This window comes from Salvia miltiorrhiza, chromosome 5 (assembly GCF_028751815.1).
Source record: "Salvia miltiorrhiza cultivar Shanhuang (shh) chromosome 5, IMPLAD_Smil_shh, whole genome shotgun sequence".
Classification (NCBI taxonomy): domain Eukaryota; kingdom Viridiplantae; phylum Streptophyta; class Magnoliopsida; order Lamiales; family Lamiaceae; genus Salvia; species Salvia miltiorrhiza.
In genome coordinates, this window is record NC_080391.1 from 1,963,359 (window position 1) to 1,986,914 (window position 23,556).

General features: G+C 35.7%; 3 protein-coding genes across 14 annotated transcripts in view; 2 read left to right on the forward strand and 1 right to left on the reverse strand.

The window, feature by feature from the left end:
• The window catches only part of LOC130984979 (prefoldin subunit 4), an 89,146-nt gene extending 69,769 nt beyond the window's left edge, over positions 1-19,377 (forward strand). The window contains exons 2-4 of one of the 2 annotated variants that reach the window (XM_057907697.1): positions 16,801-16,901; positions 17,035-17,151; positions 18,905-19,377. In XM_057907697.1, the coding sequence (XP_057763680.1) occupies positions 16,893-16,901; positions 17,035-17,151; positions 18,905-19,165 (387 nt within the window). In that variant the 5' untranslated portion in view covers positions 16,801-16,892 and the 3' untranslated portion in view covers positions 19,166-19,377. Of the gene's footprint in view, positions 1-16,800; positions 16,902-17,025; positions 17,152-18,904 lie in introns of those variants that run through there. The other variant, XM_057907698.1, reaches the window with a different exon arrangement.
• LOC130984977 (DNA mismatch repair protein PMS1-like) lies at positions 8,057-11,939 on the reverse strand. Of its 11 annotated transcripts, none has more exons than XM_057907693.1 (7): positions 11,596-11,939; positions 11,415-11,514; positions 10,213-10,347; positions 9,940-10,018; positions 9,593-9,700; positions 8,535-8,747; positions 8,057-8,389 (listed from the first exon to the last, which is right to left on the reverse strand). In XM_057907693.1, exons 4-7 carry the CDS (start codon positions 9,955-9,957, stop codon positions 8,240-8,242), a joined length of 489 nt encoding a protein of 162 aa, XP_057763676.1. In that variant the 5' UTR covers positions 9,958-10,018; positions 10,213-10,347; positions 11,415-11,514; positions 11,596-11,939; the 3' UTR covers positions 8,057-8,239. The 11 variants fall into 11 exon arrangements, 7 of the variants coding, with proteins under 7 accessions (XP_057763676.1, XP_057763678.1, XP_057763674.1 ...); XM_057907695.1 differs by having other exon boundaries at positions 10,213-10,356; XR_009088844.1 differs by having other exon boundaries at positions 8,531-8,747; positions 9,593-9,733; positions 11,415-11,939.
• Positions 19,378-20,330: 953 nt separating the features above from the next.
• On the forward strand, positions 20,331-23,344 carry LOC130984980 (sec-independent protein translocase protein TATA, chloroplastic-like). The gene is made up of 2 exons (XM_057907699.1): positions 20,331-20,806; positions 23,054-23,344. Exons 1-2 carry the CDS (start codon positions 20,501-20,503, stop codon positions 23,192-23,194), a joined length of 447 nt encoding a protein of 148 aa, XP_057763682.1. The 5' UTR covers positions 20,331-20,500; the 3' UTR covers positions 23,195-23,344.
• The last annotated feature ends 212 nt before the right edge of the window (positions 23,345-23,556 follow it).

The following is a 23,556-nucleotide window of genomic DNA, read 5'->3' on the forward strand; positions in this document are numbered from 1 at the left end:
GATCGAGAAGGGCAAACAATCTGCGGCTCCGGTTCCTCAGAATCAGGAGCGGGTATATTATGAGGGACAACGTTCTACTGTGTTTCCTATCGAGACGGACGTTGAAAGAAGTAGGGACGATTCATCGTCGCAGGAGGAGGAAGACGAGTCCGAGTCTTCGGATGAGGAAGAAGAGGCGATACGACGCAGAGAGATATTGGATTCAGTGTCGATTGAACAGGAAGCGTGGAGACAGACAGGGCCTCAGAATTTCACATCGGATGATCAGCCCGATGTCGAGCCTCGTGTTGGAGTTCAGCAGCTTGAGGCACGTGACTGGGGGATTCCAGTCCTCGATTTTGACGATGCGCCGGCATTAGGTTGGGAGGATTCTAACGTATTGGAGAGCGGGATATTATCAGTGGGGGCTCTATTCCGGTCGAAGGATGATTTGGCAATCACTGTTGGCCTGTACCATATGGAGAATCACGTGGAGTACGTCGTGGATCGTTCCAGTACGACCCGTTTGTGGTTTGTTTGCAAGCATGGCAACGATTGTCCGTTCATGCTGCGAGCCGTTCAGAGTGCATCGATCTGGAGAGTGATCAAGGTGGTGATGGATCATACCTGCCACATGGATTTGAATCGCACTGCCCCGAGACAGATTCCGGCGAGGGTTGTTGGAAGATATTTTGCATGGAAATTGGTAGGCGAGGGGGTCGTTTTGAAGCCGAAGGAGATGATGTCAGAGATGCAGCGCTTATTCGGTATTGAGATCAATTACAGCTTCGCTCTCCGTGCAAGAAACATCGCGATTGAGATGATGTATGGTGATTTTGGGAACTCGTATCAGATGCTCCCATCGTATTTGTATATGCTGAGAATGAGTAATCCCGGCACATTATACGACCTTGAGATGAAGGATGATGGCAAGTTCCATCATATGTTTGTTGCACTTGGATAGAGCGTGGCTGCCTTTGAGAAGGGTTACTTGAGGCCGGTCATCGTCGTAGACGGGACCCATCTGAAGGAAAGGAACGGCGGTATTTTGTTCGTTGCTGTTACAAAGGATGGGAACGAAGCAATATTTTCTCTCGCAGTTGGGCTTGGTCCTATCGAGAACGACGAGTCTTGGACTTGGTTCTTCCACCGACTGCGGACTTGCTTTGGTCAGCCGGATGATCTCTTGATTGTGTCTGATCAGCACAAGAGCATCAGAAATGCTGTGGAGTGTGTCTACCCGAACGTCTCTCACGGGTTGTGCTATTACCATCTGCAGAAGAATCTCGCGCATTATGGGCAGCATGTAGCTGCAGTCTTCAAAGCAGCGGCATATTCCTATCGATCAGACGATTTTCAAAGGAATTTTTCTGCGCTTCAAGTACTGAAAGTCAACGCGCACACATGCCTCGACACTATTGGTGTGGAGAGATGGGCCAGGTCCAAGTGCCCTATACGACGCACAAGCTTCATGACGTCGAATGCTGCCGAGACGATGAACAGTAGACTGTTGTGGGCACGACGCCTCCCGGTTGCTTCATTGATCGAGACCTATCGAGCCATTATGGAGAAATGGTTCGATAGGCGACGCATCTCGGCTGCATCGAGGTCACATGAGTTGACTGAGGTAGTAGAGGGAAAGTTGCATGTGGCTGTCGAAGCGGGTCGGCAATTGGCTGTTCGAGGGACGACGACGCACATGTTTAGTGTTGAGGATGATCATGCATTCTATATTGTCGATCTCGAGAATCAGACTTGTAGTTGTGCTCAGTTCGACCTGGATGATATTCCGTGTCGTCATGCTTGTGCCGCTATTAGGTACCTCATTTATTACAAATTTTGCATATTGTATTAATTTTTTGTAAATTTATCTTTTTATCTTTGCATTTTATTAGGCGTGCAGGACTGCAAGTCACGGATTTTGTTGGAGGATATTTCAAACAATCCGTGCTGTTGGCCACATATATGGAGCGTATTGTTCCCGTTCCATACATCCTACGTATTGGAATGTGCCCGATGAGATATCAGCCTATGTTGTGAAACCCCCGGATATCACGGTCCATGCGGGACGACCGAAGTTGAGTAGGGCTCGTTCAGCAGTTGAGGGTCCTCCTAATTCGGGTACTCCTAATTCTCGACCTCAAGTATGCTCACGTGTAACTAAAACTAGCATTTGTATCATTTAAAAAAATAGCATTTGTACTCATGCATTATATATATATATATATATATATATATATAAAGGCTAAAATAAGAATGCTTCTTAAAATATAAATTAAGAACCATTTTCAGCCCTTAGATCATCAAGATCTACGGTTGATTCATCATCTTGTTGGATAAATTCATGGTCCTGAGTTCGAATCCCAAAGGTAGCAAAAAATTATTTTTCGCAATTCATACCTTTATACAGTTTATTCATGCGTGTTATACATAAAATTCATGCAATATTTTTGATAGTTCGTAATTCTTAAAATAAGGGTGGTTTATTGAATAACCGCCCCCTATATATATGTGTGTGCGCGCGCGCTGAATCTGCTGATGTCTTAATGTCACAACTCACAAGCAATCTCGGGCAAAATCAAATGAGTCGCGTTGTGTATATATATATATATGTGTGTGTGTGTGTGTGTGTGCGCGCGCTGAATCTGCTGATGTCTTAATGTCACAACTCACAAGCAATCCCGGGCAAAATCAAATGAGTCGCGTTGTGTATATATATATATATGTGTGTGTGTGTGCTGAATCTGCTGATGTCTTAATGTCACAACTCACTAGCAAACGACCAAAGTACTTCCCTCGGCCTCAATAACTCGCGTTGTGTGACGTAACCCTATATGCAGTAATCAATAACTTGCGTTATGTCAGTAGAAGGGTAAATTCTTACCTACACCAAGGTCTCCAACACTCCTACCTTGGATGTGCGCCACGTGGAAAAGTAAACTTTATAGCTTTGAATAAATTTAAATTCAAATTAAACATAACAGTGTTAACTTTCGTTTATGTAATCATTTGTAGTAACCCCATTTTTCAAAATTGGTCTGATCTAGGTTCAGTGGTCATTCCAATCACGCATTTCGATGAGTTTCGGCAAGTAATTTCGGCAAGACAATGTTTATGCTCGGCAAATATTAATTTACTTTGGCAAACATATTTTAAAATTTTAATATATAATTAAACTTATAATTATTGAAAATATTAATTTTTGAAGTATGTTTATTATGTGAAATAGATAAAAGCAAGTTGAAATTGAATAAATTTCTTTTATTTTAAAAGAATATACATACATACATACATACATACATACATATATATATGTATATATATATATATATATTATATTTTCTTTGATCAATGCTCTGTGGTCATTCCTAGCACGAGTTTCCATATTTTCGGCAATCACTATTTGGCAAGCCATGTATTATGCTTGGCATACATTAATTTAGTTCGGCAAACGTATTTTTAAATTTAAATTTAAATATATATATATATATATATATATATATATATATATTAAACTTATAATTATGAAAATATTAATTTTCTGAGTAAGTTTATCATGTGAAATAAATACAAGAAAAATGAATTTCAATAAATTTATTTTACTTTAAAATAATTTGTATTTTTAATTTTGTTCCGTTGAAATACGTAATCATTCCTTTAATTAGTTTATATGATTTCAATATTTAATATTCGGCAACACAATTTTAATGTTTGGCAAACATTTTTTTTGATCGGCAAAGGTATATTTAAGTGCAAATATATAATTTAACTCATAGTTGTAGAAAATATTAATTTTAGATAGATATCTATTAGATGAAATTGAGGTCGGCATATTTTATTGAATAAATTTCATTATTTTCCATGTTATCGGCAAATAATCTCGGCACCCATTTTGTATGCTTGGCAAAGATTATTTTTGATCGGCAAAAGTATATTTAAATACAAATATATAATTTAACTCATAGTTGTGTAAAATATTAATTTTAGATGCATATCTATTAGATAAAATTGTTGTCGCAGATTTTATTGAATAAATTTAATCATTTATCATGGTATCAACAAATAATCTCGGCAACCCATTTTATATACTTGGCAAAGATTACTTTTGATCGGCAAAAGTATATTTAAATGCAAATATATAATTTAAGTCATAGTTATTAATTTTAGATGTATATCCATTAGATGAAATTGATGTCGGCAAATTTAATTAAATAAATTTCATTATTTTTGTCAAAAAATTAAATAAATTTATGGGTTAACTCCGATTTTCTACATTTATCTGTTCTAGGAATATTTGTCATTCAAATTATAAATTCTCATGGTATCGGCAAAGAATCTTGGCAGTCAATTTAGTATGTCTGGCCAACATTAGTTTTATTATGCAAAATACTTTTAAATGTAAAAATATAATTTAACTTATAATTATGAAAACTACTAATTTTAGAAGTAAGTTTGTAAGGTTAAATTAATATCGGCAAATTTTTTAATAAACTTTATTACTCCCTCCGTCCCACTGTATCTGAGACTCTTTCTATTTTAGGCGTCCCATTGTAAGTGAGACTCTTTTCTTTTTGGGTAAAAGTTTTTCCCTTTAAACACCTTTTCACCTACACACTAAATACACATTTCTTAATTCCCGTGCCCAAAAAAAAAGGTCTCACTTACAGTGGGACGGAGGGAGTATTTGAAAAACACTTAAATTTAAGGGTTTCTTTGCCTTGAAATATGTGCATTTAGCGGGAATGTGTATTTTGCAGCTTCTTTCATTTTGAATTTACAGCTGGGTTACACTCCTCTTCCAGTTTCAAGTTTCGTCCGCCACGCCATCGCGTCGTCGACCCAGGGTTCTGCAAATCGCCGTCGTCGCGGGGATTCTCCTCTGATTTCGTTCGGTGAGCAGCTGACCCACAGGTCATCGTTAAGCGCATCTCATCTTTCTGTTTTCTCAATTAAATTTTCTGTGTAATACTCAGATTTACGTGAAGTAGAGAATGTCGAGAAATGAGCGAAGGGGTTGTTGATGGGGAAAACTCTGCCTTCAAAAGACAAGGATAAGGACAAGAATAAACTCGTCTCTCGCTCTTCTCACGCTGGACTGCAGGTTTTTTGCTTTGTTTTTCGAATTATCACTTAATTTTCATGTAATTTTTACGTTGATTTGTTGGAATTTGCGGCTTTAATTTTAGGGCAAATTATTATGATGGATTGATTGTGTCTATGAGCTCTTCAAGTCTTCCCTTGCTGAGTAATTTGAATTATCTCTCTCTTAATGGGTTAGTTGTTGTAGGTGTCCCTCACGCCGTCGCCGATTATTCTCCGACACCGCTCGTCCCTCAGTTTGCAGGTGAAATAGATTTGTGATATTCTTTGTAGCAAAGTAATTAAACTATTCAGCTTGCCTCTTCTGTAAACTAGTTAAAGTGGCTAGCAAGTGTAGGACAATAATCCATTGAAATATGACTTAACCAACTGTTTTATAGCGAATCCAGATGATTACTTATAAAGGTCGTCCGGATTTATAAACGTGGACAATAATATTGAGCTGTCATATGTTCTGGTATTTGAAAACTGTTAGTAATGCATCGTTCATATTCCGCTAACTGAAAAAGATCCTTTATAATAGTCCTCTTTGTTGTTAATAACTTAGGTGGAATTTTGGATTATAACAGTATGAAATTATGTTGTAGCACTACCCTTAGTCTCTCCAGCTAGTAAGTGTTCGGTTGTATGTTTTAGCCTTGTATAAGATATTGTTTATTTGTTGATTTTGAAAATTTTGGATGCTAAGCTTCCTATTCTTCAAAAAAAGTTGATTACTTAAATGGTTGGATTCAGAAATTTAGTCCCAATCTTTTTGTCCATTTCTAATTATGTTTGAATGTCATTGTCTGATATAATATGAATACCTAAGGATTTCTAATAAGGGAAGGATGTGTATTTGAAAGATTGAAGTGGGATTCTGATTTCATGGTTATAAAGTCAAAGATGTTTAGGGTGGAGGATATTGTACTGGATTTGAGACATATAACTATTCTGCAGCATCTGAACCTTGCAATAGGATTGATATCTATCTCTAATAAATGCATGATCTATAGATAGAAAATGTTGGAGGTTAACAGATTTAGGGGGAATGACTCAAATTAGCATTTTTCCCCACAACATATCAATTTTCTTATCTGTCATGCATCTGACTACTCAAGGTTGAAAAATCAACACTACATGATAATTTCTCACTTTACAAGCTGAGTTTAGATCATTATTTATCTTTATCTGTCATGTTGTCTGCTCCCAGATGCTCATTGCCTGGGCTTGGTTTGTGTTCATTACTTGGCATTTTGATTTGCACCAATTGATGGAGAATTACTTTGCATCACGTTTATTGAAAAAATGTATGTATAAAAGATTGATTGCTTCCCATTGATTTGCAGGTCTTGTTATTGACGAGAAACCTGATCTTAAATTTGTTCAGTCCTGAGTTCGAGCCAATTGTAAGTGCTCTGCCTCATCTGGTTGCCCCAACATTTTGTGTAGAATTTTCTATCTTGCCTATAGCGAGTGCATAGGTGTGGTTTCTGTTTGAGTGATTACTGTAAATGCAATAGAACCTCTTTAAATTGATATATGTAGATTGATCCCACTACTAACGACGAACCACTTGTAATCTTGCACCTTTGCTTGTTGTACCTTTCCACCAAACTCAGGAATGTCTAACTTGATACACAAGTTTTGATCACACATACAATTTCACCTTGGCTTCATGGAACAGAATAACACCAATGGGAAAGCTTTTCTAGAAATCATAACTCACTAGTTTCTGACTCTTTTACCAGACAATGACCTTATATTCCTGTGACTCTTTAATTTTTCCATGCCATTGATTTGCACCAGTTTCTCTTTGCTCTCTTGTCTCATTGTTGTGTCTTCACATCAATGATCTAATTTTCCATGGTTTCCACATAACATCAGATTGTTGTTACATTTCCAAGCCAGTATTGTTAATAGAAGCCTGCTATTCCTATACCCTTCTTCCAGTTACGTTTTGCACTAGTTTTGAGTTTTGACATTAACCAGTCTATTATTTAAACATAAGGCATTATATGCCTGAATTATAAAATTCTCTTTCATTCCTGAAATGTCTGGTTACTGAAAGAGTTTACATATATGTTTGCAGAAAGAGGTCCAATCATCATATGATGTCCAGTTGAAGGAAGTACAAGTTTCACCCGGAACTGTGATCAGTGCTGAATGAGCTTCACCGCTTCTCAGAATGGACATATTTATTTTTTATATGTATATAGTAAGTAAGCAACGCACCATCATCACCCCGAGCAATAACTGAAGCATACATATGTTATCTGAGTCTCTCTTCAAAAGCACTGTACAAGATAATCCAATAGCAAGACCTTTATACACAAGGTAGAAGCAGCAGCCAAAATGACGCTGGAGATGAAAAGAGTCATCGGTGCTTACTCTACCACTGTGTAGAGCACACCCTTTTGCCCTTGTTGTATAAATCTGTTTAGGTATGAGCATGACACCTTTCTCACCTCTAACTTTTATTTTTTTCAATTTTGGTGCTCAGCTGTTGTGGTTAATTCGTTGACAATTGACATAGTAGTGGCTGTAGTGCAGTGTCATTGTAAGTCTTAGCTATCTCTCTTTTCCCATGTAGATAAGTGAGATTGTAGTTCAGTTCTTGCTGTAAACTTTCAAGTATTGATAGTGCTCCCTAATTTTGACACACATGTGAATTCTGCACTTTGTGTTTATATGATTGCCTCAATCAAACTTATAAACGTGGATATGTTTTTTTTTTCTTCATCTAAATCTGCAATCAACTATGCTTGGTAAACTCATCTAACTATGAATCATATTCTTCATTCGAATAGCAATCTCTTGAACTGATTATGCTGCTGGATTACTATTTCCAATTGTTACTATCATTAACACAAGCTATGTATAAATTTACCAATAATTTCACCTCGTCTATCAAAATTTGGCAAAATTTTGAAGTTGCAGCCTCAACATGTTGAGCACTGAAGCGGGTCAAAATTACTCAACATTTAATCAAAAAGCATACACAAGAAATGTTTACTTATTCATTGATGCTGTGATCCTATATAAAATGTTCATGTGACTAAACATTCTAAATTTATGAAAGCAAGAATTCACTTTCATGGCAGAGGTTGCTGAAATGAAATTCTGCCATACACCAAAAATTCACTTCTCTAGTTCTGCAAAGTCTGGAGTTCCTGCTCGGCTACAACTGAATCAACGGGCTTGTACGAGACTTCGGCCCAGTTTTTGGTTCCTCCTCCAGATAAACCACCCCCCAAATGCCAGCAGTCCAATTAGAACCACTACAACAAATGCTATGACTAACGCCAAGTAATGTTGTTGCCACCATGTCCTGGACAAATGCAATCATACTCATATTTAATAACAAAATTAATTTGCCATATTCCTTCCACTCAGCTGTATCTTTCAAGCTAATATAAGAAATGTAAGTGTAAGCAGTAAAGAAACAAATTCTTGAAGGTAACCGTTGTACCTACTTGACGACCAGTTTTCCTCTCAGCTGTCATAACACCCATAGGATTAAATGTCAGGTGCGTTGCAACAGTGTCATCAATTATCTGTGTCTCCACAGTCAACTCCCCTAATGAACAAAGTGAACTCAGTGCCTCCACTCTAAATCTGAAAGTCGTTAATGATCGGAGGTCTGAAAAATCCAAGAGCTTGGATGTATGGTGCTTTAGTGCCAAGACCTATCAATAGCAATTCAAAGGGGGTAAAGTAACTAGACTCAGTTTTGACTTGAGGTTTCAAAGTGATAATTTTATTAAGTAAAACAATTCTGTTGTATGCCTCTATGGGGGAAATGCAAAGAAATTTGCAAAAATATAGATAAATTAACTTGTTCTTGAAAATTTGTTCGTTACTCTAACAGACTTTCAATGTGAAAAACACCTTAAAGAAACCAATTTGGCTAGTTCGACAACAGGCTCACAGCTTGAAGGCTTCCATTTAAAAGTATTTTGCATAATAAAACTAATGTTGGCCAGACATACTAAATTGACTGTCGAGACTCTTGCCGATACCATGAGAATTTATAATTTGAATGACAAATAGTCCTAGAACAGATAAATGTAGAAAATCGGAGTTAACCCATAAATTTATTTAATTTTTTGACAAAAATAATGAAATTTATTTAATACAATTTGCCGACATCAATTTCATCTAATGGATATACATCTAAAATTAATATTTTTTACAACTATGAGTTAAATTATATATTTGCATTTAAATATATTTTTGCCGATCAAAAGTAATCTTTGCCAAGTGGAGTATATAAAATGGGCTGCCGAGATTATTTGTTGATACCATAAAAAATGATTAAATTTATTCAATAAAATCTGCCGACATCAATTTTATCTAATAGATATGCATCTAAAATTAATATTTTCCACAACTATGAGTTAAATTATATATTTGTATTTAAATATACTTTTGCCGATAAAAAATAATCTTTGCCAAGCATACAAAATGGGTGCCGAGATTATTTGCCGATAACATGGAAAATAATGAAATTTATTTAATAAAATATGCCAACCTCAATTGGAGTGCGGCGGTGGGGGGATTTTACTGTGGTCGTTGGTTGCGTCTGACATTTCAGTATAGGACTACCGACGTCCGTGGTCAGCCTTCCGCCGGCAATCTCCTACAGCCGTGGCTCCATAAATATTTAGTGAGCCTTGTACCAAGCAAGAAAACTATTTTGGATATCATTCACTATGCTCACAATGTTTGGAAATCACAATCACAAATGCCTCAAAGATTAATTTTGTACCAAGAAGCTTAATATAATGCATATTCATGTTTTCTTGTCAAACCAGATATAGCAAATATGAAACAGTGCCAATATTATTTATACTTGTTAGTTGTAGAAATAAGTCTTACCAGCAAGAACCAGCCCATTGAGGCATAGTGTTTGTCTCCCGCTGAGCTGATTTCCCAGAGATTGGTCAACTGTTTGTACCTGAGACACATTATCCATAAATATGTTTCATGAAGAAAAAATACAACAAAAAAAAGATACCAAGTTAGGATAATGGATCCTAACGATGTGGTAAAGGGCTTAAGAATTGCTATAATTCAGAGAGTTAGGTCTCATCTAGCTATATCTCTACACAACTTTGACCTGCTTGAACTCTTAGAAGAAAATAAACATACCCAAGAAAGGGCCTTCGTCAATGGTGGCTCCCCAGTCCCAGTTGGAGTAAAATCATCCAACTCAGGTAGGGTAAGAGGTAGCTCAGCTTCAGAAACTGGAATACATTCACCTGTACCATCTAGGAATACATTCACCTGTACCATCTAAAATCATCCATAAGTCTGGATTAACTGATAATGGTAAAACCTCAACACATATATATCTCATTATTAGCTCTAGCATGTGTGTTTTAAAGAACAAATCAAGTATCTAAATCGTTCTTTTATTTAACTCAAGCAGTTGGATAATATAACAACGTTTAAGTCAATGTTAAAGTTCCATGTTTCGATAAGCTAAATTTCTTGCAATCCAGTGTGATAATGTGAAGTTCAATCATAGGCATATGCAAAATCACTAAAATGTAACTTGAGATTCTGCTCCCCAGCATTAACAGTGCATTGTTTATTCGGATCTCCACAAATCATTGACAGCAAATTAATCATCCACACTATACTCAATGCAAAATAAATGACTAGGACATATATATTTGGATCAGAACTTGTATTTATCTTGCAACATTCAGCTCGGCAACAGCAAGCTCACGTATCAATTCGAAACACCAGCGGCAGAGAGATTGGAACGCGTACAGAAATTCAGAGAAAAAGACTTGTAACAATTACATAATTTGTTCCGGAGTAAGAATCAGATATATATAATTAACTATATCCTCAAATGTTTAATCATAGATGACGAGAACTAATTATACAAATAAAACAAATATGATGTATATCTATTAGGTATAGGATTTATGCCAAAGTTCGATATATATCTATAATGAAAGATGAACACACATAACTCGAGGTGTTTCAGAAATAGGAAATGAAATAAAAATCTCATAGCATTTCATCAATGACATACAAATTAGAACTAGCAATATCCTGATTGTCCTAATGTAGTGATAAAGCAAAACTTGCCAAGTAAACGGATTCACGATCTACACAATTTACCCAAATACAAATTGCGAGAGAGGAAAAACCTTGTAACGTTTGTGCAGGCGACAGTTTGATTACAGGGAACCTCAATAAGCTATTATCTAACACTTTTTGCCCCAAATTTCAATAGACAATTTAATAGAAGTAAGCTAATAGCTAAACCAGCAGAATTTTAAAAAATCGAGCCCTATGCTTAAAGCCCTAAGTCCTAAAACTGAGACAAAGCTTACCTACAGTCGAGTCAGGGACGACGACGGCGAGTGGGTGCCGGCTAATGAGAGACTTCACCGTCAAAGGTGCTGTGGCGGCGGTGGTGGAATGCGGTGGTAACTATGAGAGAGATGAGAAATTAAGAGTGAGTGAGAGAAAAAGAGCAAATAGAAAATTAACAATAAAGAGATGAGAATTGACACTAGGCGGTGTGGTGGTGAAGAAGAGCAGTGATAGCGGTGGAGTGCGTCGGTGGGGGGTTTTTTACAATCGTCGTTGGTTGCGTCTGACATTTCAGTATAAGACTGCTGACGTCCGTCGGTCGGCCTTCCGCCGGCAATCTCCTATGGCCGTGGCTCCATCAAAATTTCCGACAATGTCCGATTATTTTTCTTGTAATGAATCTGATAATTCGTAGGGAAGGAAATGGAGAAAAGTATTCCAAAAGTCTTGTTTTGACCCCCAAAAAATTGAAAGTTGAACATTGGCGCCGAAATTATACATATGTCAGTGTTGCCGAAACATTTGGCAAATAAAATTGCCGAATTCTGAGGTAGGAGTGCTGGCAAAGAAAAAGATAAATTCATAAATGGAAGATAGACACGTGTCGCACATCGGAGGTAGGAGTGCTGGCGACCCCGGTGTAGGTAAGAATTTACCCAGTAGAAGTCGGTTGATTCGGTTTTGATTTAGAATTTACCCAGTAGAAGTCGGTTGATTCGGTTTTGATTAATAAATCAATTGGTTGGGCCCACCCGGGGGTCTGTCTATGAATCATGACCAATTCAATAAACGTTGAGGGTTTAACGTTGCTTCGGAAGGGTTAAAATAAAATGATTTTTAAAATATAAATTGTTAAATCATCAAAATCTACGATTAATTCATCATCTTATGTATGAGATGGATTCATGGTCTTGAATTTGAATCTCATAAGTATAAAAAATTTAATTTCACAATTCAGACAATTTATATAACGAATTCATACGTGTTCGATCTATATAGAAATCATACGTTCACATATGATTTTTTTAAGATTAAATTTCAATCGTTATAATATAAATTTATTTATTATTCTCGAACATTTGGTTAGCCATCCATAATGTGAAGTCAACCTGTGGCTTACAGTACTAACTAGTAACTATTGACTCGTATTAACCATGAATAAACTATTGACCAGGATCATGGTAAAAGATGCTGTTAGAAGTATAAATTAAATAAATAAATAAACACCAGCTGTGCCACGTGTCCGATTGGGGTCTATAAATCATGAACAAATTAAATCAATACTCCAATAGAAAACATAAAAAGAAGAAGAGAAATGTATTCCTGCGAGCTCAGGGTTGCTTCGATGCTGTTCATCAACATTCTGAAATCATTCATGGAGGAGGGGAGCTGGGACGCCTTTGGTGTGTGCAGCACATGTACGAAGCTCTGGATCGTCTTCGTCGCGTTGCTCCTGCTCTCCTTTTACTCCATTCGAATCACTACGTCGTGTCAGATCGAGGTGCGATTTCAGAGCTTCAATCCCCGTGTGTTTGTCTCTTTGTTCTTGAGTTTGATCCTCCCACAGCCTATGTGTTGGCTCTATTTCCTGCTGGCTTGGCTCTCCACCCACCGGAGTTTCGCTCTCGCCCTCGCCGGATTCCTTCTGTGTCTGGAAATGGTTCTGGGGAGGATCCCCGGATACGACGTCGCTATAGATTTTGAGATGGGCGGAGCACTTCTACCTCAAACCACAAATTGATGGATTAATGGATACATGCATGCATATTGTTTGTTTTAAAGCTCCACGAGATGCTCTATATATTGTGTAATTGTATATTAAGAGTTCGTTTGGTACGTGATAATGTGTGATACATTTATTCGTGTAGTCGCATGTAGTATATACTCCCTCCGTCCACTAATTCAAGGCCTTCTTTCCTTTTTGGGACATCCACCAATTTAAGGCCTATCCATTTTTAGTAAGTTTTTATTCATATTTAATTGGTGGGTCCCAAAACAATACACTTTTTCTCCACTCAACTAATAAACAATACATTAATTGTGGGTCCCTTTCTCCACTCAACTAATAAAAATACAATTTTTCTTAAAACTCGTGTTTTGCTCCTTAGGTCATGAATTAGTGGACGGAGAGAGTAATAAGTAAAAGGATCTTGCCTCACTTATATTCTGAGTAAAGAACGTTGTGGTGGGAAAATTTGGATTCATGTATTTTTCAGGTCAAATTTAAAGATCATAGAAAAAAGTCAAAATATGTAAAAGTAGATAGATTTTATAACAATTCACTGTTATAACAACAGTTTTAACTTTAAAAGTAACAAAAAAAAAATCTAAACTTTAATGAAAAATGTAAAGTTAATATAAACTTTACTTTTGACTTAATACTCCCCCGTCCACGATATTATTTTCACTTTTGTTATTTTTGTTCGTTTACAATATCATTTTCACTTCTATTTATAGCAGTTGGGTCCACAAACTTCCACTCACAAAAATATCACTATTATCCACTATTTTTTTTTAAAACTCGTGTCGTCCACAAAGTGAAAACAATATCGTGGACGAAGGGAGGATGGAAAGGCTCGTAGTTGACGAGAAAATTATAGTTGAGATTATTTATAATTAGGGGTGTCTATTCAAATTTCGAATATCAGGTATATCTGATCGACACGATGCGATACTCGGTCAGGTATTAAGACAACGATGCTCATAAAACTCGAGATCAAAATCGGTATTGGATGTTGAGTTTGTATAGTACTCCCTCCGTCCATGAAAGAACTTTCTAGGAGGGAGTGACACGAGTTTTAAGAAAAAATATTGTTTGGTAGTTGATTGTATTGGGAGTGGTGAAAATGCGTTATAATTAATATTGAGAGTTATGAAAAGTGAAAAGTAAGATAATTATAAGTGGTGGGGTATAGTCCAAAAATAGTTAGGAAGTTCTTTTGTGGACGTCCCAAAAAGGAAAGATAAGAAGTTCTTTCGTGGATGAAGGGAGTATATTTTTTCCATATTTTTGTATGAGTTTTTAATAATTTGGATGTTTTTTTATATCGGTGTTTAATATTTTTATGGGTTTTTTGTAATAATTTTTTATAAATTTAGTTTAAGAAAATTCAAATGAATCAAATCAATTCTTATTTTTAAAAATTAAATATCTACCGATCTCCTCGCATTATGCATTATCTCTCTCACGATGAATATCTATCACGCTACCTTGTTATCGTGGTCGTCGCTACCCCGCTCGCCCTCCATCGTCAATAGAATTAAGATTAAGTAGTAGCAACACCTCACATCAGCACCCCATTAGAATTCTCACTAAATTTTTTTATCGATAGAAATAAGTAGTAGCAACACCTCACATCAGCACCCCATTAGATTTCTCACTAATTTTTTTTTATCAATATAAATAAGTAGTAGCAACACGTCGCATCAGCACGCCGTTAGAATTCTCACTAATTTTTTTTATCAATACACGTCGTATTCAGCACCGCGTTAGAATTCTCACTTATTTTTTTATAAATAATTTATATAAATTCTCACCGGGTTAGTAACTTAGTATTCAATGTTTGGGGTTTACAAAATATTGAATGATCGGTAATACTTATATTCACATAAGTATACATTTATGCACAATAATGTACATATTAGGATAAATAAAAGTGAATATTTCCATTAGGGTTTAGTATTCATTATTTAGGGTTTACTATTCAAGGATTTAGGGTTTACTATTCAAGATTTAGGGTTTAGTATTCAGTGTTTAGGGTTTAGTATTCGGTGTTTAGGTTTTAAAAATATTGAATGATCGGTAATACTTATATTCACATAAGTATACATTTATGCACAATAATGTACATATTAGGATAAATAAAAGTGAATATTTCCATTAGGGTTTAGTATTCATTATTTAGGGTTTAATATTCAAGGATTTAGGGTTTAGTATTCAAGGTTTAGGGTTTAGTATTCAGTGTTTAGGGTTTAGTATTCGGTGTTTAGGTTTTAAAAATATTGAATGATGGGTAATACTTATATTCACATAAGTATACATTTAAGTATGGAAATGTATATCTTATGATAAATAAAAGTGAGTATTTCATATGTGACGAAGGACTTGAATCCAGGATCAAATCAGGACCTCAGGTATTAGACATTAACCCTTCATCGTTAACATACGCATGTATTCTCACTTAATTTCCACATCAACATCTTTCACGTTATATTTTGAGACCGAAAATAAAAACATAGTAGTACTATTTTTACAACTTTTATAAAAGGTACAATTATAATAATTTTTAGGGGTTTTGGCAAATAAAATCACGAATTATTTTGAATTTGTATTTTAACATGACTTTTGAAGTGTGGCAAATTAAATCACCACCTTTTTCATTTTTGCAATCTCGTCCCCCTCAATTTTTTTCGGTCGCCGAATTGTTGAATTGGAGTTTACGTGGATTAGTTCGCCATATAATATTCATGTTACGACATTGTTTTCTATAAAATTATTGAATATTGAAAATCATAGTGCAAACATAGGATACAATCTCTTTATAATTTGGAGAAAGATTCAATTGAAATTGTGCGAAACGACGTCCTTTAAGCCTCACAAAAACGGTATCGTTTTTACTAATCCACGTAAGTTCCGATTCAACACTCTGGCGACCGAACAAAAAATTGGGGGGACGTAATTGCAAAAATTAAAAAGGTCGTGATTTAATTCGTCTCACTTCAAAAGTCACGTTAAAATTGCATTCTCGAAACAGTTCGTGATTTTATTTGCCAAAACCCCTAATTTTTATGTGTTAAATTCGATACTCTAAAATTCAAATTATTGTTCTTATAGTAGTAAATTATTGTTCTTAAACTATATTAAAAAAGAAGTTTTCAATTTGAAATCATTAGATGACAATTTTATAAATTATGAAGAAATTATAGTTATAATTTATGTAAAATTCAAATAACTACATTAATAAAATTTATTATTAATATCATTCATTAATTATTAATTATGTAAACAAATAACCGTTCATTAGTAGCTACAAACCGTTTATTTTTTTACAAGTGACTGCTACTATGTACTAAGCCTTCATTTTACATATTTCCATGTATTTTATAATAAGCCAAAAATTATAAAATTAAAGATTGGTAAATTTTTAATAGATTTAATAAGTTGATAAAAAAAATCAAAATTCAAAAATTTTAATTTTAGATTTCTTACACGATTACACATTTATACTATTCATATAATTTTAAGTTCCTTATACACACTCTTCATATAATTTTATACAAATATAATTTAAAATTTTAAAAATATAAAATATTTTTCGAGCTGAGCTCGAATGGCAAATCTAGTTGCCTCAAAATAGCTTAAGTCAATTTTACAAAATAGCTTCAAAATTTGGATCAATTAACCCTAACTCTCCTAGATTTTCTGTTGCCTCCCCTCTCTCTACAGTGGGCAGTGAACCCTCTTCTTCCGCACTCGACCTTCAATCCTTCCTACAATGCAACAGGTGAGTAAGAATCGCACACACTCACACACAGATGCTGCATCAAATTGCTCACCACACCAAGTAATTTTACTAAATTTTTTGTTCGGTTTCAATTGGTGTATTAAATTAAATCCGCCTTTGTCTTATGAGCAAGGCGGGATCATCGGCGTCGGAGACTGAGGTGACGTGGGAAGATCAGCAGAACATCAATAAGTTTGGTAGATTGAACAACCGCCTTCACGAAGTAGAAGATGAAATCAAGATTGCTAAGGTATTCGATTGTTCGAGTCTTTTTGCATTCAGTTTTATGCATTATGAGTTTGAATTAGTTTAATCGCTGTTTCTTTAGCTGTATGAGCTATGTTCAGTAGTTTTAGGGAAGTTAGAGGCTTTGCTAGTGAGAGAAGCAGTTTATTACAAGATGTTTTGTGGAACACAGCTGAATGAAAATGAGGAGGAATAATGGTAGACTCAGCACGATTTTTTTAGCTGTAATAACAGTGATAGTGAAAGAAAACGAGTACTAGTCTCTTTTAAATCAAGATTAAGATGTTTCTCGACTCAATTGATTCGACCATTTAGATCAGGGCGCTCCTTTTGTTTATTTTTTGGGGGAAAATTTATTGAAGGTAGCTGGTTAGTTCAAAGAATGGTGTTTTAGATGTATTATGTGTTTCTTCAAGCCTCCTTTACGAGTGTCGAAGAGCTAGTGATGGTCAATGATCAGTTTAAATAAGCGTGGAAAATGATTATCAAGAGTCTTGTTTTAGAACATCCAGACAATCAAATACAATTAATTCGTTCGGGACTTATTGTGGATCTCCTCGAAAGGATTGCTGACTTTGGCATTTGCTGTTAAGGCTGCATGGGAAAACTTAGGAACTACTTGACTGTGTTCTGATAAAGGAACCATGTAGTCTGTAGTGCGGGGGTGTGTAACATTTAATTGTCAGTTCGTGGGGAAACACGGGAGCATCCTTTTCGAGTTACTTGACTGTTTGTCTGTGTATTTAGGATCCTTTGCTAAATATAGAGAATGGTGGCCAAATGGCTTCGTAATTTTAGTTTATTACTCGAGGAGCACATTACCTTTCCAAAGTCTTCACTGCAATTACTATGCTTTTATGTGCTGATTGCTTCCACCGTTTGTTGAGAAATGACGTGTGGGGAGGGAGCTAAAATAGTGGGCTCTGTGTTATATCTTGAGGAGCATCTTTGTTAATAAAACGAAACGTGGATTTGGGCTATGTGATGTATTTTGATTCTCATGTTGAGGTGAAAATTGAGCTATTATGTGGGGGTTAAATGAGTCAACAAAAGCTCTTTGCACATTCCTAATTAATTCCTAGAGATTATTGATTCTGAAGATGTTCTAGTTTCACCAACCTGTGCTTGGATAATATTGTTCTCTCAAATTGCAATTGATTTACCCATGTAACTTTTGGGCAATGGGAGAGGAATTGATCAGAGCTCTACACCTATCCCTCTTTCTACTTTACTTCGAAAGTGTGCCTCCGCTTTTAACTGTTGAACTTAAGCATTGCGTTATTGTTAACCTAAAGCAGTAGGCAGAACATGCTCTCAGACGCATTGAGCCACTCCATTTGGTTTCTATTAACTTGAATGTGCTCAATCACCAATTTGTGGATCAGCCATTCATCATTTCATCTTAATGAACTTAAGATCAGCCTATCCATTTAGTGTCGACCAATTAGGTGCAGTTCTACGGCCACTCTGTTAGACTATGTATCTGGTTTTCCTTTACACGGTTTCACCTTTCATTTTCTGTATCATCTTCTTAGCTGTTATTGTGGATGAGTGTTCCCTAATAAAAAAAGAAGAAGCTACCATTCAAGCTTCTCCGTGTTAGCTTTCCGGCATTATTGCTCTTCACCCCGCGTACAGAATGCTTGCCTTGGTTATCTTTTTCTATCCGATATAGTAGTAATCGACTGCATTACTCATCAAAGTCTGAACTGTCTCTTCGTCTTATCCAAGTTTATAACTGAAAATCTTTTGGGCAGGAAACAAACGAAAGCCTCGAGGATGCAAGCAACGAGCTGATCCTCACAGATGAAGAGGTCGTTCGGTTCCAAATAGGCGAGGTTTTTGCTCACGTGCCGAAGGAGGAAGTTGAAAGCAGGATCGAGGAGATGACCGAGAAGACGAGCAAGAACTTGGTAAAACTCGAGGAGGAGAAAGAATCAATAGTTGCTCAGATGGCCGCGTTGAAGAAAATCTTGTACGGAAAATTCAAGGATTCGATCAATCTCGAGGAGGATTAGATCAAGCTGCTCGAACCTGCAGTTATGATTTGTCTTTGGATTTGTTGCCAGATGCATCAAAACTATTTAGCTGGTGTTGTTAATTTAACAGTCTCAAAATCGCCTTTACGCATTTGTTTTTTCGAATTTTGCATCACATTTTTTATATGTCTTTCATGATCTAATGCTTTGAGTGAAGAATTGATGTACCTTTCTAAGGGGTTTATTGCAAATGCTCACTATTGGCGTACTCCGGCTAGCTATTGGCTGTACACGTTCTCAACGACGGCAACGAAGGCGCCGATTCTCTTTGTGACGAGCTATTTGAGGCATTTATGCGCGCTAAGGAGAGAGTAGTTCTTGACTTTCGTCATGTTAGTAGGGAAGCTGATCGGGTTGCCCACTGTCTAGTGAATTTTGCTATTTGGTATTTGATAGTTGGATTTTTTCATCTTGGCTAACAGATATTGTACATCGTTAGATTTACTATAAACTCATTTTTTCTTAAAAAAAAAAGTAATCTTAAAAATGAAATATATCACTTTAAACTCTTGATAAATTTGGAATAAAGCATTAGATTGTGTATTTTTTTTAACCCTCTATCTATTTAGTGGGGAAGCTTCACTTGTTAAATAGAAATTGAAATATGTCACTTTAAACTCTAAATTATTTTATCATTATTAATTATATTATGAATTATTAAAAATATTTTTTAAATTTTAAATTATCTATTTTGTATCGATTGTACTTTTTGTTCACTTTCGATTCTGGAAAATTGACGTGACTCGTTTTTTTAAACTTACATGATTTAAAATGGCATCATTATGTATCTAACTAAAAAAGTTCAAAATTATTCTTCATGATTTTTCAGTTAATAAGGAACATAACAAGGCTGTTTCGTACAATATAAGTTAAAAAACGAATAATTTTAAATATATTGTGGCATTCGACGAGTCATGTCAATTTTCTAAAATTGAAAAATAGACGGAGTGTATAATTAATTACAAAATTGATAATTTAAACTTTAAAAATATAATTTTGATAATTTATAATAGTATAATTAATTGTACGAAAATAATTTGAGTTTTAAAGTGATACTCCTACTATTTATTTAATCAATAAAAAACGTGAATGTTATTTTCTAGCAATTTTTATCTGCCTTGTATCACATGGCCTATTATATTAATATATCTGTATCTACATACCTAAAAATATCAATTAACACACACCACCTACCCACCACAAGCAAGACTCTCTCTCTCTCTCTCTCTCTCCTCTCACACGCACACAGAGTAGTATCGAAAGCATTTAAAGCGGCAATTCAATCGAGGAAGGGAGCTGAAGCGAGTTGTTCCAATGGCGACCTTCGCATCCGCGGCAATCACGCCCTCACTCGCTCTCAATCCACCGAGAAGATTCACCTCTCTCTCCTCCTCCAGCTCAGTTTTCTTCAGCTCCAATGTCTGCAATCGGGCCAGGCTGGGGCTCGCGGTGGATCGGCCCAGGGCAGCGAAGAGGAGGGGGATGTCGTGCAACTGCGTCTTCGGGCTCGGAGTGCCGGAGCTCGTAGTTATCGTCGGCGTGGCGACGCTCCTCTTCGGCCCCAAGAAGTTGCCCGAGGTTGGAAAGAGTATCGGCAAGACTCTCAAAAGCTTTCAGCAGGTCTCTTCTTTTTTTCTCATGCTTGATTAGGTTTTCTAATCACAGATATTAATTTTGATGATGTGCTTCCAAGTTATAATTATCTGATTCTTATAGCTAGAATTTGGTACTACAATGGTTTATTTGAGAGAGAGAGAGAGATAGAGTTATAGCAACTGAGAACTATAGTTAAGCCCTTCAGTCCTAAATTGTAGAGAGAACTAATCACAGGATGCTCTTGTTGTATTGTGCAGACTTCACTACTTTGCTGAAGGCAACATTTATATTTTGAAGAAATTACGGAACTTTCACGAAATTCTAATTTTGCATACAAACTTTAAAATTTGGCATTGTAATTACTAAACTATTGAATCATGATTCTGGCCAAACTTACCCTTGACATGACAAGCCGAATGATGGATGTAATGTAGCTTTTGTCAGGTAAGTTTGGCCGGAATCTTGATTGGTAGCAAAATCAGATTAAATCCACAATAGTAACTATCACGCCAAACTTTAAATTTTGTATACAAGAATAGAATTTGATGAAAGTTCAGTAATTTACAAGCAACTTAACTCTATTTTGAATGACATTGATGACATCTGATCATGTTTGGTGACTGGATAAAAGAGACTTCTATTTTGAAAGATAGCTTGCGGTGAGATATTAGACGTGAGCAAGAGTTATATCTCCTTTTCATTTCTCCTTGTTACGACACCCTAGGTAGAACTCATCCTCAAAAGCCAGATTATCAACGAGAGGGTGCCTAAGGTGTTATAAACCACATCTCTCAATCCATACTTAATCGATGTGGATGAATCATGACCTTAACTTATTTTGGTTGATGCGTGGGGAAATATTGTTGCACAACGGATCACAAATGGTGGAATAATCTAATCCTTCATCAGTTGTATGTGATCAGTGACTTACCTCAGGTTTAGGCTTTCATGTGTGGTCCATTGGTGTAGCACATTTCATTTGGTTGGCTTCCACTAGGACTATGTTTGCCATCAGCAAGGTTAACTCAAATAAACCTGCCTGCAGCTCGTATAGGGGCCGTATTCACTTGGATAAAGGATCAACAACTGGTAGCAGTGAAAAACATAGAAGTGGGTGCATATTTTGGTCAATGAGTTATAGCATCTAGTTCGAAATGAGTCATTGATATTCTTAAATAGTTTAAAGAGCCTTATGATCCATACTACGTTACAAAGAAGATATAATTCTTAAGAGGTAGTTTGCATTGTTGCATTAAGAGGGTGTTTGATTAAGCTTATTTTAGAGAGCTTATAAACTCTTAACAACTTATAAGATGTAAAGTCTCAAGAACTATATAAGTTGTCAAAGTGTTTGGATGATTGAGCTTGAGCTAATGAGCTTATTAGCCACCAATAGAAAATTGTAGTTAGTGATAGAAAATCTTGATTAGAGAGAGAAAATTGAATAGAAATGAAATTGGAAGGGTATATGTTAAAAATAACAAACTAGTAGGATTGTTTTGGCAAAATGATTGTTTCTTATAAGATTAAGAAAAAATAAGTTGGGGTTGGAGAATTTATTTTTGGGGAGTATAAGTCGGGAAGCTTATTTTTATAGCTGTTTAGTAACTTATTTAATTTTGCGAAATACTTTTCAAGAGCTTATAAGCTTAGCCAAGCACCCTTTAAGTGGCTCTGCATATTTAGGAATTCTTAAGATAAATCTATGTTACCCTTTTTGGATTGGGTCTGCCCATACATCTTTTATCAATAAAAATCAACAGAGAAGAATTTCTTAGAGGCGGTTCAAGCTCCACAGCTCAAGTTATATCAATATCCAACTGTCGATAGTAGTATGTTTAATGTTGTTCGCTTTAAACTAGTACTAAACTTCACAGCATTAAATGTTCGTTTAATTTTTGTGCATAAACATCTACTACCATGAGTATAATAAATTGTTGGTAACTCTGCTCCAATGTAACAGAATGGAACGTTCACTTTGTTTGCAACTAAAAATAATTTGGCACCATCTGCTTGACCTTTTAAATGTCAAATAGAACTAAGCAAGAGCAAATGGAGAAGATGAAATTAGTTGGTATTGCATTTTGTTATTTCTAATTGTAGTTGACTTGAAAGATTATAACAGTTTTGATTTGCATTCGTTTAAATCACCCGTAACATAGGTTGCATAACTGTGAGCTACTGATTAATCATAAGCTCTGAATTCTCCATGTCCTGATACAGCTCTTTTAGAATCGAGTCGCCTCATTTTGTAGTCTTATATATATGCAGGCGGCCAAAGAATTCGAGACAGAACTGAAGAAGGACATCGACGAGCCTTCTGCAGAGGCGTCTAACGAGAAGAAGATTACGACGGTTAGTGAAGAAGAGAAGCAAGAGGATAAAGTCCCCACCGCAAATGGAAGTTCTTGAGTATTTCATCAATAAAAACCACCTCATGTTGTTGTAGTTTGCCTCATTCCCACATGTTGTACGACACACTTGTTTGTTTAGATATAAATAGCTGTGTTTGAGAATTTCATCAATAAACCTCGTATTGCTAAAAGAAGATTATTAGCCCAATCTTCATATTCAGTTTTTGTTTTTGTTTTTTTACCATAGGGAATCTGCTTTTTCATGCACAATATATACTCTTTTTGTCTTTATCTTTTCTTTTCGTTACATGTCTCAGTCTTTTATAGGGATAATTTCGGTAAAGAGTTAGTAGAAAAATATACATAGGAATTATATTGAGATAAAGGTTATATTTCTCTAAATACCTACTAATCTATTCA

Coding starts and splice junctions, on each gene's coding strand:
- LOC130984977 (XM_057907693.1), bottom strand. Junction 8,748..9,592: donor ACCGCCGCACTCCAATTGAG/GTTGGCATATTT, acceptor TGCTATTGATAG/GTCTTGGCACTAAAGCACCA. Junction 8,390..8,534: donor AGAGGAAAACTGGTCGTCAA/GTAGGTACAACG, acceptor GCATTTGTCCAG/GACATGGTGGCAACAACATT.
- LOC130984980 (XM_057907699.1), top strand. CDS start 20,501: ATGGCGACCTTCGCATCCGCGGCAATCACGCCCTCACTCGCTCTCAAT. Junction 20,807..23,053: donor CTCTCAAAAGCTTTCAGCAG/GTCTCTTCTTTT, acceptor ATATATATGCAG/GCGGCCAAAGAATTCGAGAC.